General features: G+C 53.6%; 1 protein-coding gene across 1 annotated transcript in view; it reads right to left on the bottom strand.

Moving 5' to 3' along the window:
• The window catches only part of fam222aa (family with sequence similarity 222 member Aa), a 46,204-nt gene that overhangs the window by 19,120 nt on the left and 7,072 nt on the right, over positions 1-20,012 (bottom strand). The window contains exon 2 of the mRNA XM_084690564.1: positions 352-503. Within this exon, the coding sequence (XP_084546690.1) occupies positions 352-457 (106 nt within the window). The 5' untranslated portion in view covers positions 458-503. The remainder of the gene's footprint in view (positions 1-351; positions 504-20,012) is intronic.

Raw genomic sequence — 20,012 nt, 5'->3', positions numbered from 1 at the left:
AACAGCCATGCCCATCATTCAGTATGAATGATGGATAGAGGACACTGGACAAACAAGCTGTCTTTCCACAGCTTCCAAGAGGGTTGACCCCCACCCTCCCTCTCCCCCAGCCCTCTCCCCCAACCCCCCTCCCCCCCAGCCCTCTCCCCTCTCCCCCAACCCCCCTCCCCCCAGCCCTCTCCCCCAACCCCCCTCCCCCCAGCCCTCTCCCCCAACCCCCCTCCCCCCCAGCCCTCTCCCCCAACCCCCCTCCCCCCCAGCCCTCTCCCCTCTCCCCCAACCCCCCTCCCCCCAGCCCTCTCCCCCAACCCCCCTCCCCCCAGCCTTCCCCTAGGTGTCGGCTCTACTCACATTTTCGGGCGAGGGCTTGCGGCGGCGGCGGCTCCAGGCTCTTGCTGGTGCACACCGGGTGGTGTTGAGGTGGAGGGTTCTGCCTCCTCTGCAGACAGGCCAGCATGGCAGGGCAGGAGCAACACAACAGCCTGGTCACTACTGAGGCCAACCTGAGGGAGGGAGGGAGAGCGTGAGAGAAGCAGGAGGATGAGAGCCAAGGCTCGCCTGGCATGTCTGGGCGGGTCAGTGAGAGCAGGGCTGGGTCTGGGGCTAGCTGAGCGAAGGCGCTAGCCTGCGCTCCTCACGGAGGAGCTAATTGGGGGAGCCTGCTTCCAGCTGCCCGCCAGGCTGCTCTGTGCCTGGAATGATAACCACACACCTGCAGCAGGGCACCAGCCTCGACCCCACACCATGCCCCTCCACGGCCTCACAGACATGTGATCACGCCCAGCTCCAGTCAATGAGACCGAAGCCAAACAAACACACACACGCACACAGACGGCAAACTGGAGCAAACCTCCAACACGCAGCACATTCCTTCTGGGCTGGAGTGTGTGAGTGTTTGTGCCGTGATTGATGGCGTTATCTATGGACAGCAAAAAGAAGAAGAAAAAAATGGTAATGCTGAGAAAACAGCAGTCTGTCTGCGGCAACTTAACATGCGACAGCTCAGGGCGACTGTCAGGGAGAGAGAGAGAGAGAGAGAGAGAGAGAGAGAGAGAGAGAGAGAGAGAGCATGTGTGTGCAGAGTTCGGTGGGGGAGAGTGCCAGCCGTACATCAGTGACGGCCCTAATCAATCTCCCCCTTTGCCATAAATCTCCAGCTCCACCCCCTACCCTGTCCCACCCAATCCAACACCCCCCCGCCCCCTTGCCTCCCCCCCCTTGCCTCCCCCCTCCTCCCCCTGCCTCCACCCCTGGAACTCAGGAGATGGGTGCTCTTCCAGCTTCCTTCCTTCCCCCCAAAAAATGGAAAGGGGAGGAGCTCAGCCAGAGAGACAGGAAGTGCTTCTTTCTCTGGGCGCAGTCTCTCCAGCCAGATCCTGGGTCCCATTCCACATCACACTGGATTCTCACTCCAGTCAGAATGAAAGGTCCATCATTTATCAGAACTATACCTTGTCTCCTGGCACAATGATGATTGATTACAATCTCCCTTCCCAGAGTCCACCTGCAGGGAAAGGACGACCACAACCCCGGTGCCATCGCCACCCCCTCTCTGCAGTAAGCGACGTGTCTCCTAAACCGCATGACGACTATCACATTACAGCTCTTAAGCTGGCCCCAAGCATCTTGTGTGTGTTTAAAGATGCTTCTCCTTGATGTGTGTGTATGTGTGTGTGTGTGTGTCGTTCAGAACACGCTGTCAACGTTAGGCGGTGTCGTTTCCATCTGGGCCGACTGCCTCGCAGAGGACAACAAAGAGCGCAGGTGGATATTTCATCTGGCCTGTCAGACGCAGAGCTTCCTACAGTGAGGCGTCGCACGCTATTGAAAAATGATTTCTCACGCGCCTGTCACAGGCTTGTCCCCAGTTATTTATTTTCCTGGTGAATCACTAAATGACCATTTAGGAACCTGCCATCAGTCCATTACTTTGGTTTTATGAATTATCATTTGAATGCGAAAGAAAGCAATTAACGTGATTAGAGGACGAATGACAAGCAGCTCGGAAGACCTCCGCTTGCGTTTTCACTCATTTAGGACTAAATACAAACATTAACTTGCACGAAGGAGGTTGTGGATGCAGCGGAGGGGTTCTGATGAAGAAGCTTCTAAATTATATTCATCAAACCAGCTGTTAGAACTGTCAGAATGTTCCAGAACCATCCAGACTGAGCTTCCATTGGAACATCTATCATGAAAAATCCGAAAGCAGTAGTCTAATTAATTGTCTCTGTCTCTCTGTCTCTCTGTCTCTCTGTCTCTCGCTCTCTCTCGCTCTCTCTCGCTCTCTCTCGCTCTCTCTCGCTCTCTCTCTCGCTCTCTCTCTCGCTCGCTCTCTCTCGGAAGGTTGGGGAGAAAAGGCTGGAGTTCTTTTTTTCCCGCCAGGTGCCCCAGAAAGAGAGTGCAATAGCGGGGCCATTTCCTCTCTCACACAAGCCAGCCTGGCCCAAACACACAGGCACTTTGAGCTCATTACGGGCTATTCACAGGCTAAAAGCCTTTCTCTGTGTTCTCTCAGTGAGGACACTAATTTCACAACAAGCCCTCCCTCACAGCCCATTTGTTAAAGGCTAGTGGTGAAGGGAGAGGAAGGGATCCACACAGTGAAGGGTCTCAGGGGGAATGCCTCCACTGGTACTGGCGCTCTCTCTCTCTCTCTCTCTCTCTCTCCCTCTCTCTCCCTCTCTCTCCCTCTCTCTCCCTCTCTCTCCCTCTCTCTCCCTCTCTCTCCCTCTCTCTCTCTCTCTCTCTCTCTCTCTCTCTCTCTCTCTCTCTCTCTCTCTCTCTCTCTCTCTCTCTCTCTCTCTCTCTCTCTCTCTCTCTCTCTCTCTCTCTCTCTCTCTCTCTCCTCCCCCCCCATCTTCTCCCTCCCTCCTTTCTCCAAAAATGAAAGACAATCGTGTAACTGCCCTCCATTATTCTTCATTTGCTCCTCACCAAATGCATTCTGGGACATTATCCTGCTCTGAAAGAGACCACTTTTATCTATTCCATTTCAAGAACCAATTTTCTCCTATTAGAGGCTGTAAGAGGGAGAGAGGAAGGAGGAAGTCTTTGACTGGTTTGTCTTGTCTCCCTGTCTTCTCATCTCTCTGTGATTCAGCTTTGTGTACCTTCTCCCCCAAACCCAGTGCTCCCTACACCAACCCATCCTGTCACATCCTAAAAACAGTCGACAGGACAAGAACAACCCCCTCACCGACTTCCACACTAAATATATGAGAGAAAACACACTCGCCCGACCCGCCAGATGGTTTGTTACACATATCCAAGTCATCCTTGGAAACGAGGCAGGCACTTTCCAAAAATTATTGGCAGGTGATTGGACGAACCATCTGTCTATCACCGGCTATCCACCAATGCCTGTACCTGCCAGTAGTTTTCACTGTGGTTCGGGTACAAATGAATAACTTGGGAGCTTGGCAAGATGGATTCTCGCGTGGCGGTGATCTCGCCAATCCAGCTGTCTCGCAAGGTGACACGACCACCCCCAGCAGCCCTGGGTGGAAAACACCTGCACAAAGCTCAATCATCAAAGCCTCTGCTCTCATTAGAAGCAGGCTGGGATATCTCCAAAGCCGGCCTTTCAATCTGACGGCTCCTTCCACATCCTCCTGTCCACTCCCACAGCAGGGCTGGGGTTAGGGGGGTGGGACATCGATCCTAGGAGATGGGGGGGTGGGGGGGAGGGGACGGGGGGCAAAGCTGGAAGAAGGAGGCGGTGGGCTGGTGCTGCTGGGGGAAGAGAGGGAATTTCTGCGTTAAAAGGTTCTTAAACTGCAGCAGAGGTCACAGGGGACATCCCTCTGCACTCTGAGCTGTCTACCCAGATAAGCATGCTGCCAGGTGGGGACAGGCAGCAGGGGGAAGGGGCTAGTCACGGCTGAGTAGAGAGAGTGTGTGTATGTGTGTGTGTGTGGAGGAGTGGTGGCTGTCTACAGTGTCTCTCTGGAGTTAACAAATGAGGCAATCATCACACTTCTTTTGAGACTGTCTCAGCTTGCCCCAACCCTCACCCTCTCACCCTGCCTCAGTCCACCCAGCAACACTCTCGCCCTCCTCTCTGTGTCCCTCCCTCCCTCCCTCCCTCCCTCCCTCCCTCCCTCCCTCCCTCCCTCCCTCCCTCCCTCCCTCCCTCCCTCCCTCCCTCCCTCCCTCCCTCCCTCCCTCCCTCCCTCCCTCCCTCCCTCCCTCCCTCCCTCCCTCCCTCCCTCCCTCCCTCCCTCCCTCCCTCCCTCCCTCTCTCCCTCCCTCCTCTCTCTGTCCTGGTCCAGGACCCTGGCAGCCAGCCTGTTCCTGCGCAGGGTGGGGCGTGGCTCTAATTGAATGGTGACCCTGCCGGCTCACGGCAGGAGACCCCATGGAGCTCTTTGTACGAGCTGCGTCTTCACTCTTAATAAGCCCAAACAAGTTAATCCAATCGACACACTCAAACCCTTTCTTTTGCTTTAACAAGGCACTGCCTCTACCCCCCTAATCCCCAGCCTCTCCCCCTCAGCCTACCCCCCCCCCCCCCCACCATGCCTCTACATGAATGGTCGGTGAGTGAAAGGGCCCATTAGGGAAGGCTGGCTGTAACCCCCCCCCCACCCAGCCCTTAACTCTGCTCCACACATCCCCACTAAAGCATACAGTATACACACACACACACATGCATGTTTACCCTATGCAATCCAACACATGCACACAGACACAAACAATGAAAGCACTATGTACCCACACCCCAATGAGACCCCAGACTCACACAACGACACAGAGGCTCCCACAGATTGCACGCACACATCAACACACACACACACACACACACACACCGCAAACACACACACGTAAATCCCGAGAGGACATTTGCCAATAGGCATGCACACTGAGACGTAAATTACAGCATTGTTAACAAACCTTCCTAGTTCCACAAACAACAGCCACCGGCTCCACAACAATACAAGCCCCTGGTCATGTTCACCCAACTGCCCCCGACAACCCAACACACCAGCACAGCAAACAAGCAGACAAACAAAAGGCTATTGTGTGTTCAAGCCCACAGGAATGGCTTGGAAGTTGAAGAATTACTCCAATAAAGTACAGTTAAGGGAGGGCGGGGGGGGGGGTGCGAGATCAAATTCGATGCCTCTGTCAACAACGAGTGAATGCAGGGCAACAAAGTCCTTGAACAGTTTTTAAATTCTTTTTTTTTTTTTTTTTTCGCAAGAGGAGTCTTTAACGATCGACGAGATCTCTCGGTGTTAGTCAGAACCCAGGGAAGCCATGTCTGTAGGCCCGGAGGGAGGAGGCCCACGCCATGGAGTCCCAATCTGCTCAGGGATGCAGGGGAGGAATGCAGAGCCACGTTGCACCACTAAGCAGCCTGTCATCTCTTATCAAGGCACGCCTGCCTAGACTAATGTCAAGCCTGTTCCAGCAACAACCACTAATGGAGCTCTCGGATCACAGCTGCATCTTCATGCAGAGTTGGTTCCAGTTACCAGGAAAGGTTGAAGAAAGCAGTGAACCGTGCCGTCATGACCACGCGAGAACCTCCGTGTCTGTCTAATGAAATCAAACGCTGACCGCAGTGGTTGAGACCGTAGGAAGCTGTGCAAACCGGCAACTACAGCAACTCTATACTGTCTATATATTTTACGATTTCCGATGATTCCGACATCAGCTTTGCTCTTGTTTCGCTCCAGTTAACACGTGGGGACTGGGGGGGGGCAGTGTAGCTGGGTGAGGGGGGCAGTGTGGCTGGTGAGGGGGGCAGTGTGGCTGGTGAGGGGGGCAGTGTGGCTGGGTGAGGGGGGCAGTGTAGCTGGTGAGGGGGGCAGTGTGGCTGGTGAGGGGGGCAGTGTGGCTGGTGAGGGGGGCAGTGGGGCTGGGTGAGGGGGGCAGTGTAGCTGGGTGAGGGGGGCAGTGTGGCTGGTGAGGGGGGCAGTGTGGCTGGTGAGGGGGGCAGTGGGGCTGGGTGAGGGGGGCAGTGTGGCTGGGTGAGGGGGGCAGTGTGGCTGGTGAGGGGGGCAGTGGGGCTGGGTGAGGGGGGCAGTGTAGCTGGTGAGGGGGGCAGTGTGGCTGGTGAGGGGGGCAGTGTGGCTGGTGAGGGGGGCAGTGGGGCTGGGTGAGGGGGGCAGTGTAGCTGGTGAGGGGGGCAGTGTGGCTGGTGAGGGGGGCAGTGTAGCTGGTGAGGGGGGGCTGTGTAGCTGTGTTCGGTGGCCCACGGAGCCTGCAGTGCTTCTGGCTGATGAGGGGATACGAACTGCCTGTCACTGAGACTGCTGGAGGTGCACGATCATCTGTTCTCCTGGCTTTCGGGGGGGCACTCGTTTTGCTGCGCTGTGGCAGCCTGCATGTGGGTCGCTGTGGTGCAGTACGCTCATTGCCCCTCGTGACGGCAACATCCTGAGTGACACATTTGGGGATGTTCTTCTCGTCACCTCATCTCGAGCTGGTGGAACTCTCCGGAGAGAGGAGTTCTCAACTCCGGATGAAAAATTACATTCATCAGCGAACTCTGAGATAAGGAGGCTCTCTGAGATAAGGAGAGACGTCTTGAGCACAGCTCCCATTCGAAATAACGTCAATTCAAGCATTTGTTCACATCTTTAATTACTCCTCACTCTCTCCTACTCTGCGCCGTCACATGCGATACACAGGGCCCCAAAATATCCTGACAAAACAGCGAAGCTGCTTTGCATAGAGCCATGCAACAATTCATTGTCAGAGATATCTTTTCTGTCCATGGATTAGGACCGCGACAATAAAACAAGGCTCCTATTCTATCTCGCCCTCCCCTCCTTCCCCTCCTCACTCTCTGCTGCGCTTGAATATTCAAACGCACAGTCTTTCCCTTTCACGGTTTTGTTCTTTGTTTGTTGTGCTGTCATCGCTCGACTTGCCTCCCTCGACATCAAAGAGGCGCTAACGTCATTTAAGGGCCAAACGGAAGGCAAGTAAACAGGGAGCGAGGGAGGGAGGAAGAGGAGGGAGGGAGGAAGAGGAGGTAGGGAGGAAGAGGAGGGAGCAAAGGCTTGTGGAGAGGATCGAAGGAAAGTCCACTTTCAAGTCCACCGTGGCAGCACACACGTGTCAATAAATCAATGGCAAATAATTCAAACCAAACAATGGGATTTCTCATTCCATTAAGCGTGACCCTACATTCCAGCCTCCGCTCATCCCGATGACCCCAATTCCTCTGATGCAAAGGGGCAGGCCAAGTGTTTTTCCCTACCAAAGGCGAGCGCAGATGAACCGGCCAATCATGCGAGGAGTTCCTGGGTCCGCGCGAGGCTCACAGGCCAATCCAACAGAGCACATTCTAGAAGCTGACACTGATGTCATTCCACAGAACACATGCAAACGTCTCCACTGGATTCATAAACACTGGAACTAAGAAGACCGAGCAGGTGCTTCTCTCTGAACAAACAGACACCAGTTCAGACCCAGCCGTCGTGGCGCTGGGTCCTAGTGCCTGAAGCACAGCTGTTATCCTCCTGCTCTCCATCAGCTGGCCCTGCCTGTAGAGGAAACAGGGCCTGCTGCAGGGACAGAGGGGAGAGAGCCTTCCTTTCTGATCACCTGCTGCAGACGCTCAGACAGAGACTGCTGGACAGATGGCCCGACGGCAGTGGGACAGACAGAAAGACAGACGGATACCAGGCACACGTGCAGACAGACAGACAGACAGACAGACATATAGGCAGACAGACAGGCAGATCACCAGCCTGCCAACTAGCCGGCCGGCCGGCCAGACAGACAACATCATCACCAAACTGCTCCCAGTGCCGCTGACTGGCTAGGCCAGAGTGCTCTGCGAGCAGAACAGTTAGAGTATGTAAACGTCCAGGGTCATCGGGCGGTGATCTGTCAACTAAAAGACAGATCGAAGCCGGGAGGAGCTGGAGTGGTGTTTAACCTCCGGCTGAAGTTCGGTCCGCAGCTTATACGCCCCGGCCAATCAGACACAGCCTCCTCCCTCTCCTCCCTCTCCTCCTCCTCCCTCTCCCCCTCCTCCCTCTCCCCCTCCTCCCTCTCCCCCTCCTCCCTCTCCCTCTCCTGCCTCTACAGCACCTGCCTCTACAGCACCTGCCTCTACAGCACCTGCCTCTACAGCACCTGCCTCTACAGCACCTGCCTCTACAGCACCTGCACAGTGCTCTCAAAGCAACCCCGGCTGGAAAGGTTTAAAATAGTCGGCACTTTCCCTCACAACAGTTGTGTGATAAGGTGCTCTGCTATCGGGGACTGTGACCAACTCAGGAGGGAGAGGAGGTGGAGGAGGGAGAGGAAGAGGAAGAGGAAGAGGAGGAGGAGGGAAGAGGTGCAGGGGGCCATCTGACAGATAGCAGCAGCATGTGCACAGTGGTTATCTTCACCTTCCACAGAATTCTGTAACAATTTGGAATTTTTATGGCCATTATATGTATCATTCTCCGAGGATTACAACGTTGACATGCAATCTATCAAGGTCAAAGTAAGATCCGGGACATTAAGAAATAAATTTATTCCAGACTTGAATGTACCAGCCAGCCCGTAGATTAGCACAACAACAGCCCCAGCCACGTCCCCGCAGAAACAGCCTCGCTCCGAGCCCGGCACAAGCGGAAAGTTGAATAGAGTCATTTCCTATGACTGATGTTGCCTGTGTGGAAGTTGAAGGTAATCAGTGTTCCTCGCACATCACAACCGCCGGCGTCAAATAGCCCTGGAGGCATGTGTTCCTGTGGCCCTCCGGCTGGATCCTGCTGCTCTGGGCCAGCCCGCACAGCTTCAGGGCCGGCTTTGTCCTTCACCAGAGACAGGTAACACTGCCAAGACCCAGTAATTAGTGCAGATGGAGGCCGTAATGCGCTCCTCAGCTCCCAACAGAGTCAGCGGGGCAGCAAATTCTATAAATTCCTGCATACTAATTTAATTCGGAAGCACTCTGGACACCTTGCTGGGGGCGGGTGATAAAAGAGAACGAGCCGAACCGTTTCCTGGAAGAGCGGAGAAACGTGGAAAGGAGACGCGCGCGGGGGGCGCGAGGGGGGGGGGGGTGGGCGCGCCAGCCGTCTCACCTAAACGCCGCCTTGTATCTCCTTTCTCCGTCAGACAACAAACCCCTCAAAGTTGACCTCAGCCCTTACAACACGGGCCCTATCAATAATTCAACAGTCATCTAAAAACCCATTTTCGCCGGGCCTCTGCTTATTCCGTCGCCACCTTCCCTCCTCCTCGCTCCTCGCTCCTCAACCCCTCCCCCCTTTTTTTGGTGGAGATCTAGTTAGAGATCTCATTAGCATGAGAAAGCAAGCTGGTAATTGTCTTCGCCCTACTGAGTGTTCCCCGGATGGGGGATTAGTGAGGGAGAGAGCGGCTCCAACCCCGAGCACAGATGCTGCCCACCACCACCACCCACTCCAGATTAGATTAGGACGCAAAGGATAAAACCGCCCAGCGACTTCAAACACTATTAAATACAAAGCACAAGCAGGAAGTTAAAACCTATACCCACTTCTATTCACCTCTCCCCCCAATCTGGGCACACACACTCACACACGCAACTGTTGACCCCTCTGGCATCTCTTTAAAAAATTCCTTTCTTTAATCTACTAATATGCTTTACTTTTGAAAATCGGAATTGAGGAAGGCAGCTTAAACGTCTCTCTCTGTCTCTCTGTCTCTCTCTCTCTGTCTCTCTCTCTCTGTCTCTCTCTCTCTGTCTCTCTCTCTCTGTCTCTCTCTGTCTCTCTCTGTCTCTCTCTGTCTCTCTCTGTCTCTCTGTCTCTCTCTCTCTGTCTCTCTCTCTCTCTGTCTCTCTCTCTCTCTCATATCCGTGCTGTTTGGAGCTGGGTGTCCCTAAAGCAGGCCTGCAGCCACCCTGCAGCCACCTTGTCCGTCACTAATCCCCCCAGCACGCAGCCTCATCTGAAGGTGTCACATTTCGGCTTCCCCTGCCTGGGATCAGCACTTCAAACACACCAGCGCCTCGCATCCCTCCTCCCCTGACCTTTCCATGGAGATCATCGATTTAGCCCCTTGGGTTTATTCCACAAACAGGCAACCATCACAACCAAAAAGGCATGGAATTTACCTCAGAGGCAGAACTCTCGATACATATACAGTGAGCTTCACAAGGGCTTTCGTGGCTTTCACCGGCTTCCTCCAATCCAATTTTTCCCTCCACCTCAAGTCCTGATAGATATGGACCCTTTTCTCTCGCTGTCAATGGGTCTGAATTACCACACAGCCCAGATCCATATCAGTAATCGTTGATGCAAATCACAATTGTAGGATGGAGAGATCAGATTGCTCTCTGAAGTCAACAGAAACAGCACAGTGGAAGCCCTGCAGTGTCAAAATCCTTTTATCCAGTTGCTTTTTTTTTTTTTTTTGAGGAGGGAGGGGTGAGGGGAGGCCTGATTGAATCAAGAACATTTTTGGACTTCAAGCACGGCAATGAAGTAGGAAGTGCTGGACAAAAGCTTGTCAGTGGAGCCCTCATAAACACATGAGACCTCACACACAGACAAACTCCCAGGCTGTGGCTGGGGGGCTAAAGGGGTTGGGGGACTGGGGCTGTGGCTGGGGAGCTAAAGGGGTTGGGGGACTGGGGCTGTGGCTGGGGAGCTAAAGGGGTTGGGGGACTGGGGCTGTGGCTGGGGGGCTAAAGGGGTTGGGGGACTGGGGCTGTGGCTGGGGGGCTAAAGGGGCTGGGGGGGTAGAGAGGGCAGACACAGGAGGCCAGTAAAAGTTTCACATTTCCCTCGCTACTTCAGCCCTAAGTACCAGCGAAGCTTGCTGCGTTCACGCCTGGACAACCTCCACGCACACTCTCAGCCACGACAAGGCAAACCAATCAGAGCGGGAGACAAGCCGAGAGGAGGGACCTCAGCAGAGCTTCCCCCACGATCACACTCTACATCCTCCAATCGGATCCGGCGGTGGAGACCACACCTGGAGAAGGCCAGACCACCTTTTCAGAGGTCAGAGGTCAGCCGTGCCAAACCGAGTGGATCAAGATCTCCCCTGACTGTCTTCCTGTTCTTCCTGATTGGACTGGCCGGCAAGGCCTTCCTCAGAGAGCCTTCTGCTCTGTGGTAATCATCTCCAGTCAGAGTAATGAGGAGACCAATGCTGTCTCCCTACCCACACCCCAGGCATCCATGACTGTCTTTGATAGACACTAATTCTAGTTTCATCTATAAAGCTCCTCTCATGCATTTTTAATAGAATCTATTACTTTAGGATTAAATTATAAAAGACTGTCCTCCTTAAATTTTTAATAGTTTGCATAATTGGTATCAGGGGCCGAATGCGAGTCATAAAAACCCAGTTTAGACGGGGCAGAGCGCCGGAACGGGCCAAGCAAAACCACAGAACCTTGTCTGTACACAAAAGACACGCATGGAGAGGTTCAAGCATACACAAAGACGCACGCAAACACACACAAAGACACACCCCCACGCACACACTGACACACACACACACACAGCAGCCTATGGTGGTTTGGCAGGCGAGGGAACCTGTGACAGATGGAGTCACCTGACAGAAACAACATTTCGAACCGACAGTCCAGGGACACCTACAGCCAGCCATGCGCCCCTAACGTCCACGCTCCTGAAGAGAAACACCAAAAACGACTTACCCCCCAGTCCCCACAGCCTGCGATCACAATGCTCAGTCAGGCTAAAGGCAGAGCAGACCACCCGGGTGTTAAACATCCCCAAACGCCAGCACAGCCTTTATTCTCTTCGACAGAGAGCAAAAAGTGAAACTGAAATCTCAGGCTACGTCCTGTAAACTAGAGCATACCCTGGAAATCAGGATGTCACCGTCCCCCCAAATTCGCACTGCTGGGACACTCCCCCCCCCCCCCTCCCCTCCCCCTTCTCCTGTCCGCTGATGGCAGCTAGCCGGCATCTCTGAATCAGGGGAAAATACTTCCCAGCGTATGAATTATTAAGCGTGGGCCCTGGCGCTAAGCAGGGTGGAGCCGAAGCGGTTCTTCACAGCTCTGTTAAGACGACAGCATCAGGAACCCGGGACGCCGTCCTATCAGATTGTTTGTCACCAGCAGTAGACAATTTACAACGGGGGCCTGTTTCAATTTATTCATTGTGCTGTCACCGCAGTTTTCAACCAACCAACCTTTCCAGTGTCACCCTTGCCTTGCCACACACACATATCGGCCAGAGGTGGGGGGCCCCCCCAACACACCAAACGCCTGCGTAGGACAGGGGTTCCACAGCGGAACAGGAGAGGAAAGCCTGCTGCTGAAATCCTCTTGAGAGAGAGAGAGAGAGAGAGAGAGAGAGAGAGAGAGAGAGAGAGAGAGAGAGAGAGAGAGAGAGAGAGAGAGAGAGAGAGAGAGAGAGAGAGAGAGAGAGAGAGAGAGAGAGAGAGAGAGAGAGAGAGAGAGAGAGAGAGAGAGAGAGAGAGAGAGAGAGAGAGAGAGAGAGAGAGAGGAGAGAGAGCGCTCACAGACTGGGCCCATCTGAACTGGTCTGGGTAACGAGCTAACTATGCTGTCGGGAACTCTGGCTGCATGGCTGACTGTCTGTCTGTCTCGCTGGCTGGCTGTCTGTCTGACTGTCTGACTGTCTGTCTGGCTGTCTGTCTGTTTAGCTGGGGACGATAGGCCAGAGGAGAAAGTAGTCAGCTAAATGATCCCACTACAGACTTCCTGACGCTGTCTGAAGAGCGAGGCTTAGCGTGCCTTAGCGTGCTGTTTAGGCACCGGAGATCAGAGACAGAAAGAGATAGGGAGCAGGAGGATGTGAGCGAGAGGGAGACAGAGTGACACAGAGAGAGAGAGAGAGAGAGAGAGAGAGAGAGAGACAGAGAGAGAGAGAGAGAGAGAGACAGAGAGACAGAGAGACAGAGAGATAGAGAGAGAGAGAGAGAGAGAGAGAGAGAGAGAGAGAGAGAGAGAGAGAGAGAGAGAGAGAGAGAGAGAGAGGGGACATAACTGGGCTCATTACAGCCCGCCAAGAGAGCCCAGAGTGGGCACAATGCTTTGAAAAGAACAAAGACATCTCAATCACCAACATAACAATCATGTTGATATGAATAATTTAGCCATACATGAAAAAAAAAGCCTAAAGGCCTGAACCAAGCTAGCAAAAATGCAATGCTTTACGAAATGGACGAGAGCTTGTTTTGGGGGTCCCTGGCCCACGTTAACACAGCCCTGACAAGTCAAGGTACTGTAAACCAACTGTCACCGCATGCAAGGCTTTCCATTTACAGCTCAAAGGACCCTCATTTCCCAGACAGGCAGCAGATTACCTTCCCCTTCGAGTAAATACTACAACCACAGTCGACGGCAGGTGGAAAGAAAAGGTCAAAAACACCAAAAAAAAAAAAAAGGCTTTTAACACAGCATTTCCCATAAATAGAAAGTACCAGCGGTATTTTGTTAGTTGAAATGCTTCGAAAAAGCTGCTTGACCCGCAGAGCAATCTGAAGAGTCACCCCATCTCCTGAAGAAGGCTGATGTCAGATGAAGGCCCTGGGAAGAGATTGTGGAATGAAAGGCGAGGATGCCAGATAAATATGATCACAGCCAAGAACTCTGCCCTCATCCTGCTACAGGATTCTTACACTGAAATACCCACTCCCCTTTCACACACATACACACACTCACACACACAAACGCTCATCACACACTGAGACACATACCCACACACAGACACACACGCACAGTGCCAACAATCCCAGTGAGGGCAGCGTTTGTTTGGGGGACAAGGTGACCCTGTTGCCCGGGGGCCTGTGAACAGATACAATGAAGACCTCTCATCTCTACACTCCCAGCCGGCTGCACTGGGGCCAGGGAGGGAGGAGGGGGAGGGGAGGAGGAGGAGGAGGGGGTATTACAACACCCCAGCACCGACAGTCTTAACCCCCCCACCTCCCCCCCATTCCCATTCAGAGAACCCCCTGAGATGTCTCCTTTCACGTCCCGCACAGACGGAGCAGAGCCCCCCGGAGCCCCCCTGGAGCCCCCCGCCCCCCGCCCCAGAGAGGAGCAGGCGACAGATGGAGGGGCTATTGAGTGAAGGATCGCGGCGGCGGAGGAGGCGGCTCCACATCCTGCAGGAGACAATGAGGGAGCGGGTCAAAAGTGCCGCCCTGGCGGGGAGGGCCCCTGCTCAACTATGTCAGGGTTAGGGTTAGGCTTCTGGAGCCCAGAAAGCTGAGGACGTCACTTAGGGAGGAGGGAGGGAGGGAGGGAGGGAGGGAGGGAGGGAGGGAGGGAGGGGAGGGGAGGGGAGGGGAGGGGAGGGAGGGAGGGAGGGAGGGAGGGAGGGAGGGAGGGAGGGAGGGAGGGAGGGAGGGAGGGAGGGAGGGAGGGAGGGAGGGAAGGGAGGGAGGGAGGGAGGGAGGGAGGGAGGGGAGGGAGGGAGGGAGGGAGGGAGGGAGGGAGGGAGGGAGGGAGGGAGGGAGGGAGGGAGGGAGGGAGGGAGGGAGGGAGGGAGGGAGGGAGGGAGGGAGGGAGGGAGGGGAGGGAGGGGTTGTGGTCTGACTTTGTGTGTCTGTGTTAGCCTGTGGCTGTGGTGTGTGTGTGTGTGTGTGTGTGGCGAGGGCGTGGGCTGCGGTGGCATTCTCAGACGCTGGCGGTGGTGCGGGTCAGTGTGAGGACAGCCTCTGGAGTGTTAGTGTTGAACCTCAGGACAGCAAACACACAGGAGGCCACCTCCCCCTCACGTCTGAGGGTGGGAGGAGGAACACACACACACACACACACACAACCACACGCAGGTGGACCCTCTCCTCTCTGGACAGGCAAACAACCCACCCTCTACTCATGTGCTCTCTGGCGCACACTGACAAACACACAAGCTTCCAAAACAAAGTGGGAAGAGTGTTTAGCAGTTGAAATATCTGTGCGCCTGTTCAAACGATATACAACATCGTTGCATCTGGTGGTAATTCAATTTGTTCTTGTGCTCCTACAGTACTGCATATTATCAGGAGGAATACAGATTCCGGACTACTTTCTAAATAATTGCAGTCGCACGGGAAAATGTAGCATTTCACAAGAATGGTGTTGGGCAAACTCATTCTCAAGGCTTGTCAGTTCTGCAACATTGTAAAATAACACTTATTTCCTTTCAGAGGGTAAGAAAATACCCTATTTTATGGTCCATGTACAGTCCTGTAAACATCCCCCGATCTCTGAGCTGCATGTAACATGGTATGTGTATGAACTGACAGGATCATGTCAGACCACAGCCATAAGTTGAGGCCTACATTGTTCTCAACTCCCAGCGTGTCTCATCATTAATGTATGGATTTCCAGTGTTTTTGGAAAGGAGAGGTGGGGGGGGCAGCTAGGGGCCATTGAGTAGCTGCACACACACACACACACAAACACAGACAGACGCACCCACAGACACAGACACACACACACACACACAGACAGACGTACACACAGACAGACACACACACACAGACAGGGATGTGGAGGTCATGGTGGCCTAACCCTAACACTAACCCTAACCCTGAGGGAGGGAGGGAGGGAGGGAGGGTGGGGAGGGAGGGTGGGAGGGAGAGCCTATCAGGTGGCCCTGCCCTGGGTGTCAGCGAGGCCAGCCAGGACGTCTGGGGCTGGCCTGCTCTCCTCAGGTTTCCATGGTACCGTGGTCAGGCAGTCAGGCAGGCAGGCAGACAGGCAGACAGGCAAGGAGGGAGCATGGCTGAACTGTACAACACTGTAAAGCAGGGTGGGTGTGAGGGAGGGGGAAGGGGGGGCGCGCCAACACTCAATAACGCTGATCACCACAGCGGAGTCGCCATGACGCTTCAGAAGCTTCCTTAAAACAATGAAAGTAAGCTACAAGGTCAAACAGCAAAGATATTTCCAATACTGACAATCAAACTGCTCTCTGCAGCTCCACTTCAGATGGCATCCATTGTGGGAAGGAATGCGGAGGTTAAGGCTGGAGGGTGCAGGCTGTCGAGCAGTTTACTGACTGATCTGAGGCATCGCTCCACAAGGACATTACTCCCCCGAACACAACGAAACACGATTCTCCTCAGACAATCTGCTCGGCTGTAGATTGTGACAAAGTGTTTTGTTTGGCTTTGGTATTTATCAGTTCCTAGGAGGTCACACCACAAAGTCTCCACGATCCGTCAGCTGTGATGCGACGCGGACAGGAGATCCAGGAAGAGAAAAACTCATTTCGTTCCACTGTTGACCAAAAAGGGGATCGATAAATCCATACATGGAGAAAGAATGACTCGAGACTTCAATCCCGGCCTCTGTGTTTCAAGGTACGGATGCACCTGGCCTGCTTCCTAGGAGACAGGGGGAGGGGGGGGGGGCAGACAGGTAGGCCCACAAAACAACAGACCTGAAAGGCATGTAACTTCACAGGAACAAAGCTTGCTCTTAAAAAAAAAAAACAAGGGCCGAAGGGGAACGACCATCGTCAAGGTTACCAGCCGCGCGACGAGGCTCGGCGGAGGGGCTGCGGGTGTCAATCACGGCGGGCCGGCGTCGCCGAGGGCAACTCGGACGAGAAAACGATGAGTCACAAACAGACAATTGAACTTGTCACAGGACGGGGGGGGGGGGAGGTACCACTACAGCCACAGGGAATCAGGCCTTCAGACGCCAGCCTTAACCCTCCATCACACCGAGCTGTCCTCATCGTCCCCGCACGCCTCTCGCCCACAATCCCCGTTCCAACTGGCACGGCGCCGCTGTCACCAGAGGACAGGGGGAGCAGGAATGGAAATGTGACTAAAAGACGAGCCTTAAGTGACACTTAATTGGAGACATCCAGGCGTTTTTTTTCTCTCTCGGCTCCAGTAAACAGGATCCATCAAGCTTTACCCAGAGCCCTTCAGAGTGAGCAGCTGTCTGTCTGTCTGTCTGTCTGGAGGGAGGGGGAAAGAGAGAGAGAGAGAGAGAGAGAGAGAGAGAGAGAGAGAGAGAGAGAGAGAGAGAGACAGCTTGCCTCGCGGGCCCTTGTGAAACATGGGGATGAAGAAATCAAGTCTGGTTTGAAAACCCTTGCAACGCACCCGAGGTCAGAGGGAAGGAACATGACCTGCTGTCCCACGACAGAACCCCGACCTCTGCTCTCAATCAGCCTTATCTGAGAGGGCCACGGCTCGATGGATTCACCCGAGCACAAGAGACGAAGAGAGAGAGAGAGCAGGAGGGAGGGAGGGGGAGGGAGGGAGGGAAAGGGAAAGTGATAGAAGAGAGGGGGACAAAAAAAAAAACAGGCGATGGAACAGCTGCTTTCCCCCTCTTCTCAGCGGGCTGATCTCTGGAGGAAGTCCCCTGCGTGCTCCAGGATCCTGCTCCGAGGCTGACGAGAGGGGGGGCCTCGCCTCTCCCCCGTCCCCCCGCGCCTGCCTCGCCATCTCCCCGCTGCCAGCAGGACGGGAGGAGGGGGGGGGGGGGGAGGGGGGCGACATGAAGGAAAGAGAGTCTCCCAGTGGGTTCTCGTCAGTTCCAGCCCATTACACCTCACTCGCTGGGACTTTGTTTACACACACGCACGCGCGCGCAGATACACACTCTCACACACACTCACACACACTCTCACAGGCGCACGCACACGCTGCGAGACATGGAAAGAGGGGCTGAGCGTTGTTAGAAGGGCTGTGTGGAAGAGGATGAACAGCATCACGGTCTGAAACCGTGGATTGCTTGAAGTCCACCAAAATCAATGTTTTCTAAGATGAGTTACATATCCTGCTTCGGTTGAGTGCCACATGGAAAGGAAGATGAAGTCCCACAGTGACATGGTTAGTTATGATACACAAACTCATGTTGAGGTATAACCAGAGCCACAGCCAGGACTGACCTGGACCTTGCGGTTATGTAGGGAGAAATGATCTGGTGCTTTTTCATGGTCTTTAGAGAACAAAGAGAGACATAAATAAAGATTGACAGACAGGAGAGAGAGATCTGAGTGGAGAGAGAGACAGAGAGCGAAAGAGAGAGCGAGAGAGAGACAGAGAGACAGAAAGAGACGCTGTACTCTCTGCAGATGTTGCCTGAGAGCAAGCCTGTCTGACTGGCTGGCTATGGTGACAGCTGGACAGCTGTTTCCAGACGCAACCACACAACCATACCAGAACAGAGATAAGAGGAGGGGGAGGGGGGGGGCATGTTCAGCGTGTCTGGATGAAGTTCCCAGGACGAGGGAAGCTGTCAGATTTAGCTACGGCGCGTGAGTCTGGAGGAACAAATATGGCTCAGAATGAAAAGAAACAGACTGAGTCCACAGATGAGCGCGTGCGAGTCGGGCTGGAGATGCTACCATGACGCCGTGCAACGACAACAACCACCAACAGCTTCAAAAAGAAAAACGGCTCAAAAATTTAATTGAGCAACCAAATGAGAGCTGTAACACAACACCAACTCGCTAACTAGACCATTTTAATTTGATGCCCGAGTATTCGGGCTCTTTGAGTGAGCTGTACTTTCATGATTAGATGTGTAAAAGTTTAATTTGGGCTTCAGAGGGAATTTTGTACCTCTCCGTATGAGAGAGACGGAAAGAGAGAATGAGAGAGAATGAGAGAGAGAGAGAAAGAGGGAGAGAGAGAGTTTCAAATGCACAGAGCAGAATAATTGGCCAGGCATTAAAACGGTGCAGGACTTTGGGCAGACATCAATGGCTTCTGGCGATGAAAGGCTGTGTAAATTGGGGTCATGTTCAGATATTATGGCTTCATCCTGCCATTTTAATACACTGTTACCTACCATCTCAGAGAGAGACCTTGTTCATAGATTGGGGTTGTGGGGTGGGGTGCTAGTCACAGGTGCGAATGCAAAACAAATTGGACCTTGGAATGAAAAATGCAATTGTGTTTGCATAGAATTTGCCTGGAATATTTAAATTGTTGTAAAAGACAGCTGACATTACCAGCAGCATGAAAGCGCCACAAATCTTCAGTTAAAAAGCGTGGGCTGGTGCCAGTCACTTCTGCCAAAAACCTCATTTCCCCCAAGCAGACCAGGCAATTCATTAGGCTGCAAAGGGTCAGCAATTCCTTCAACTCAATAAAAATGTTAATAAAAGTAAGAGCTCACAAAAAGCAACCTTAGTCCCCTCTGGTCTCTCACATCATGATGAGTGTGTGTGGTGTGGTGTCGTGTGTGTGCTTGTGCATGTGTGCTTGTGCATGTGTGTGTGTATGTGTGTGTGTATGTGTGTGTGTGTGTGTGTATGTGTGTGTGTGCATGTGCATGTGCATGTGCATGTGTGCGTGTCGTGTGTGTGTGTGTGTGCTTGTGCATGTGCGTGTCGTGTGTGTGTGTATGTGTGTGTGTGTGTGTGTGTGCTTGTGCATGTTGTGTGTGTGTGTGTGTGTGTGTGTGTGTGTGTGTGTGTGAGAGAGACCTTGCCACAGGGCAGGGCCTGGGGGGTGTTCACACTCAGATATCTATCAGGCAGAGAACATATCTTTACACCAGCAGGGTAAACCAGGTCAAACTCCACTAACTGCTGGCCACAAAGTAGATAATGCTGTAGGGAATGTGTGACAGCAGGCAGGGTGAAGGGGAAACACACGCTCACACACCAAACACACATGACAGCTGCAATATTCTGTAATCTAGGAAAAAATGATGGAAATTCTCAGAAAGTAAATCCAGTAGAACAACCAACAGTCTGCCAACCCCCAGGTCAACATCTCCAATCCCAGATCCACTCTCCCCCCCGCCACCCTCACCTCCCACCACACCCCACCACCATCCCTAAATAAATGAAAAGACCCATTAGGCAGATTTCAGAGGATGGCAGTGGATTTATAATTATACATGACATCTCTGAGAGATAAAAAGTGATTACTATGGATGCCAGTCGAGTTGGGGGTTGGGGGGGGGGGGTAAAATTGCTTAGCAACCAGTCATTATCCTCGGGAGTGGAGTGAGGTGACCGACCATCCGTCTAACTCTGGTGGCTCCCCTGTCTCCTCTCCCTCTCTCTCCCTCTCTATGTCTCTCTCTCTCTATGTCTTTCTATGTCTCTCTGTCTCTCTCCCTCTCTCTCTCCCTCTCTCCCTCCCTC

This window comes from Hypomesus nipponensis, chromosome 24, assembly GCF_054491055.1.
Source record: "Hypomesus nipponensis isolate SF chromosome 24, ASM5449105v1, whole genome shotgun sequence".
NCBI classification, from domain to species: Eukaryota; Metazoa; Chordata; class Actinopteri; order Osmeriformes; family Osmeridae; genus Hypomesus; species Hypomesus nipponensis.
Note: the sequence above shows the minus strand (reverse complement) of the source record. Positions and strands in the feature narration are given on the sequence as shown.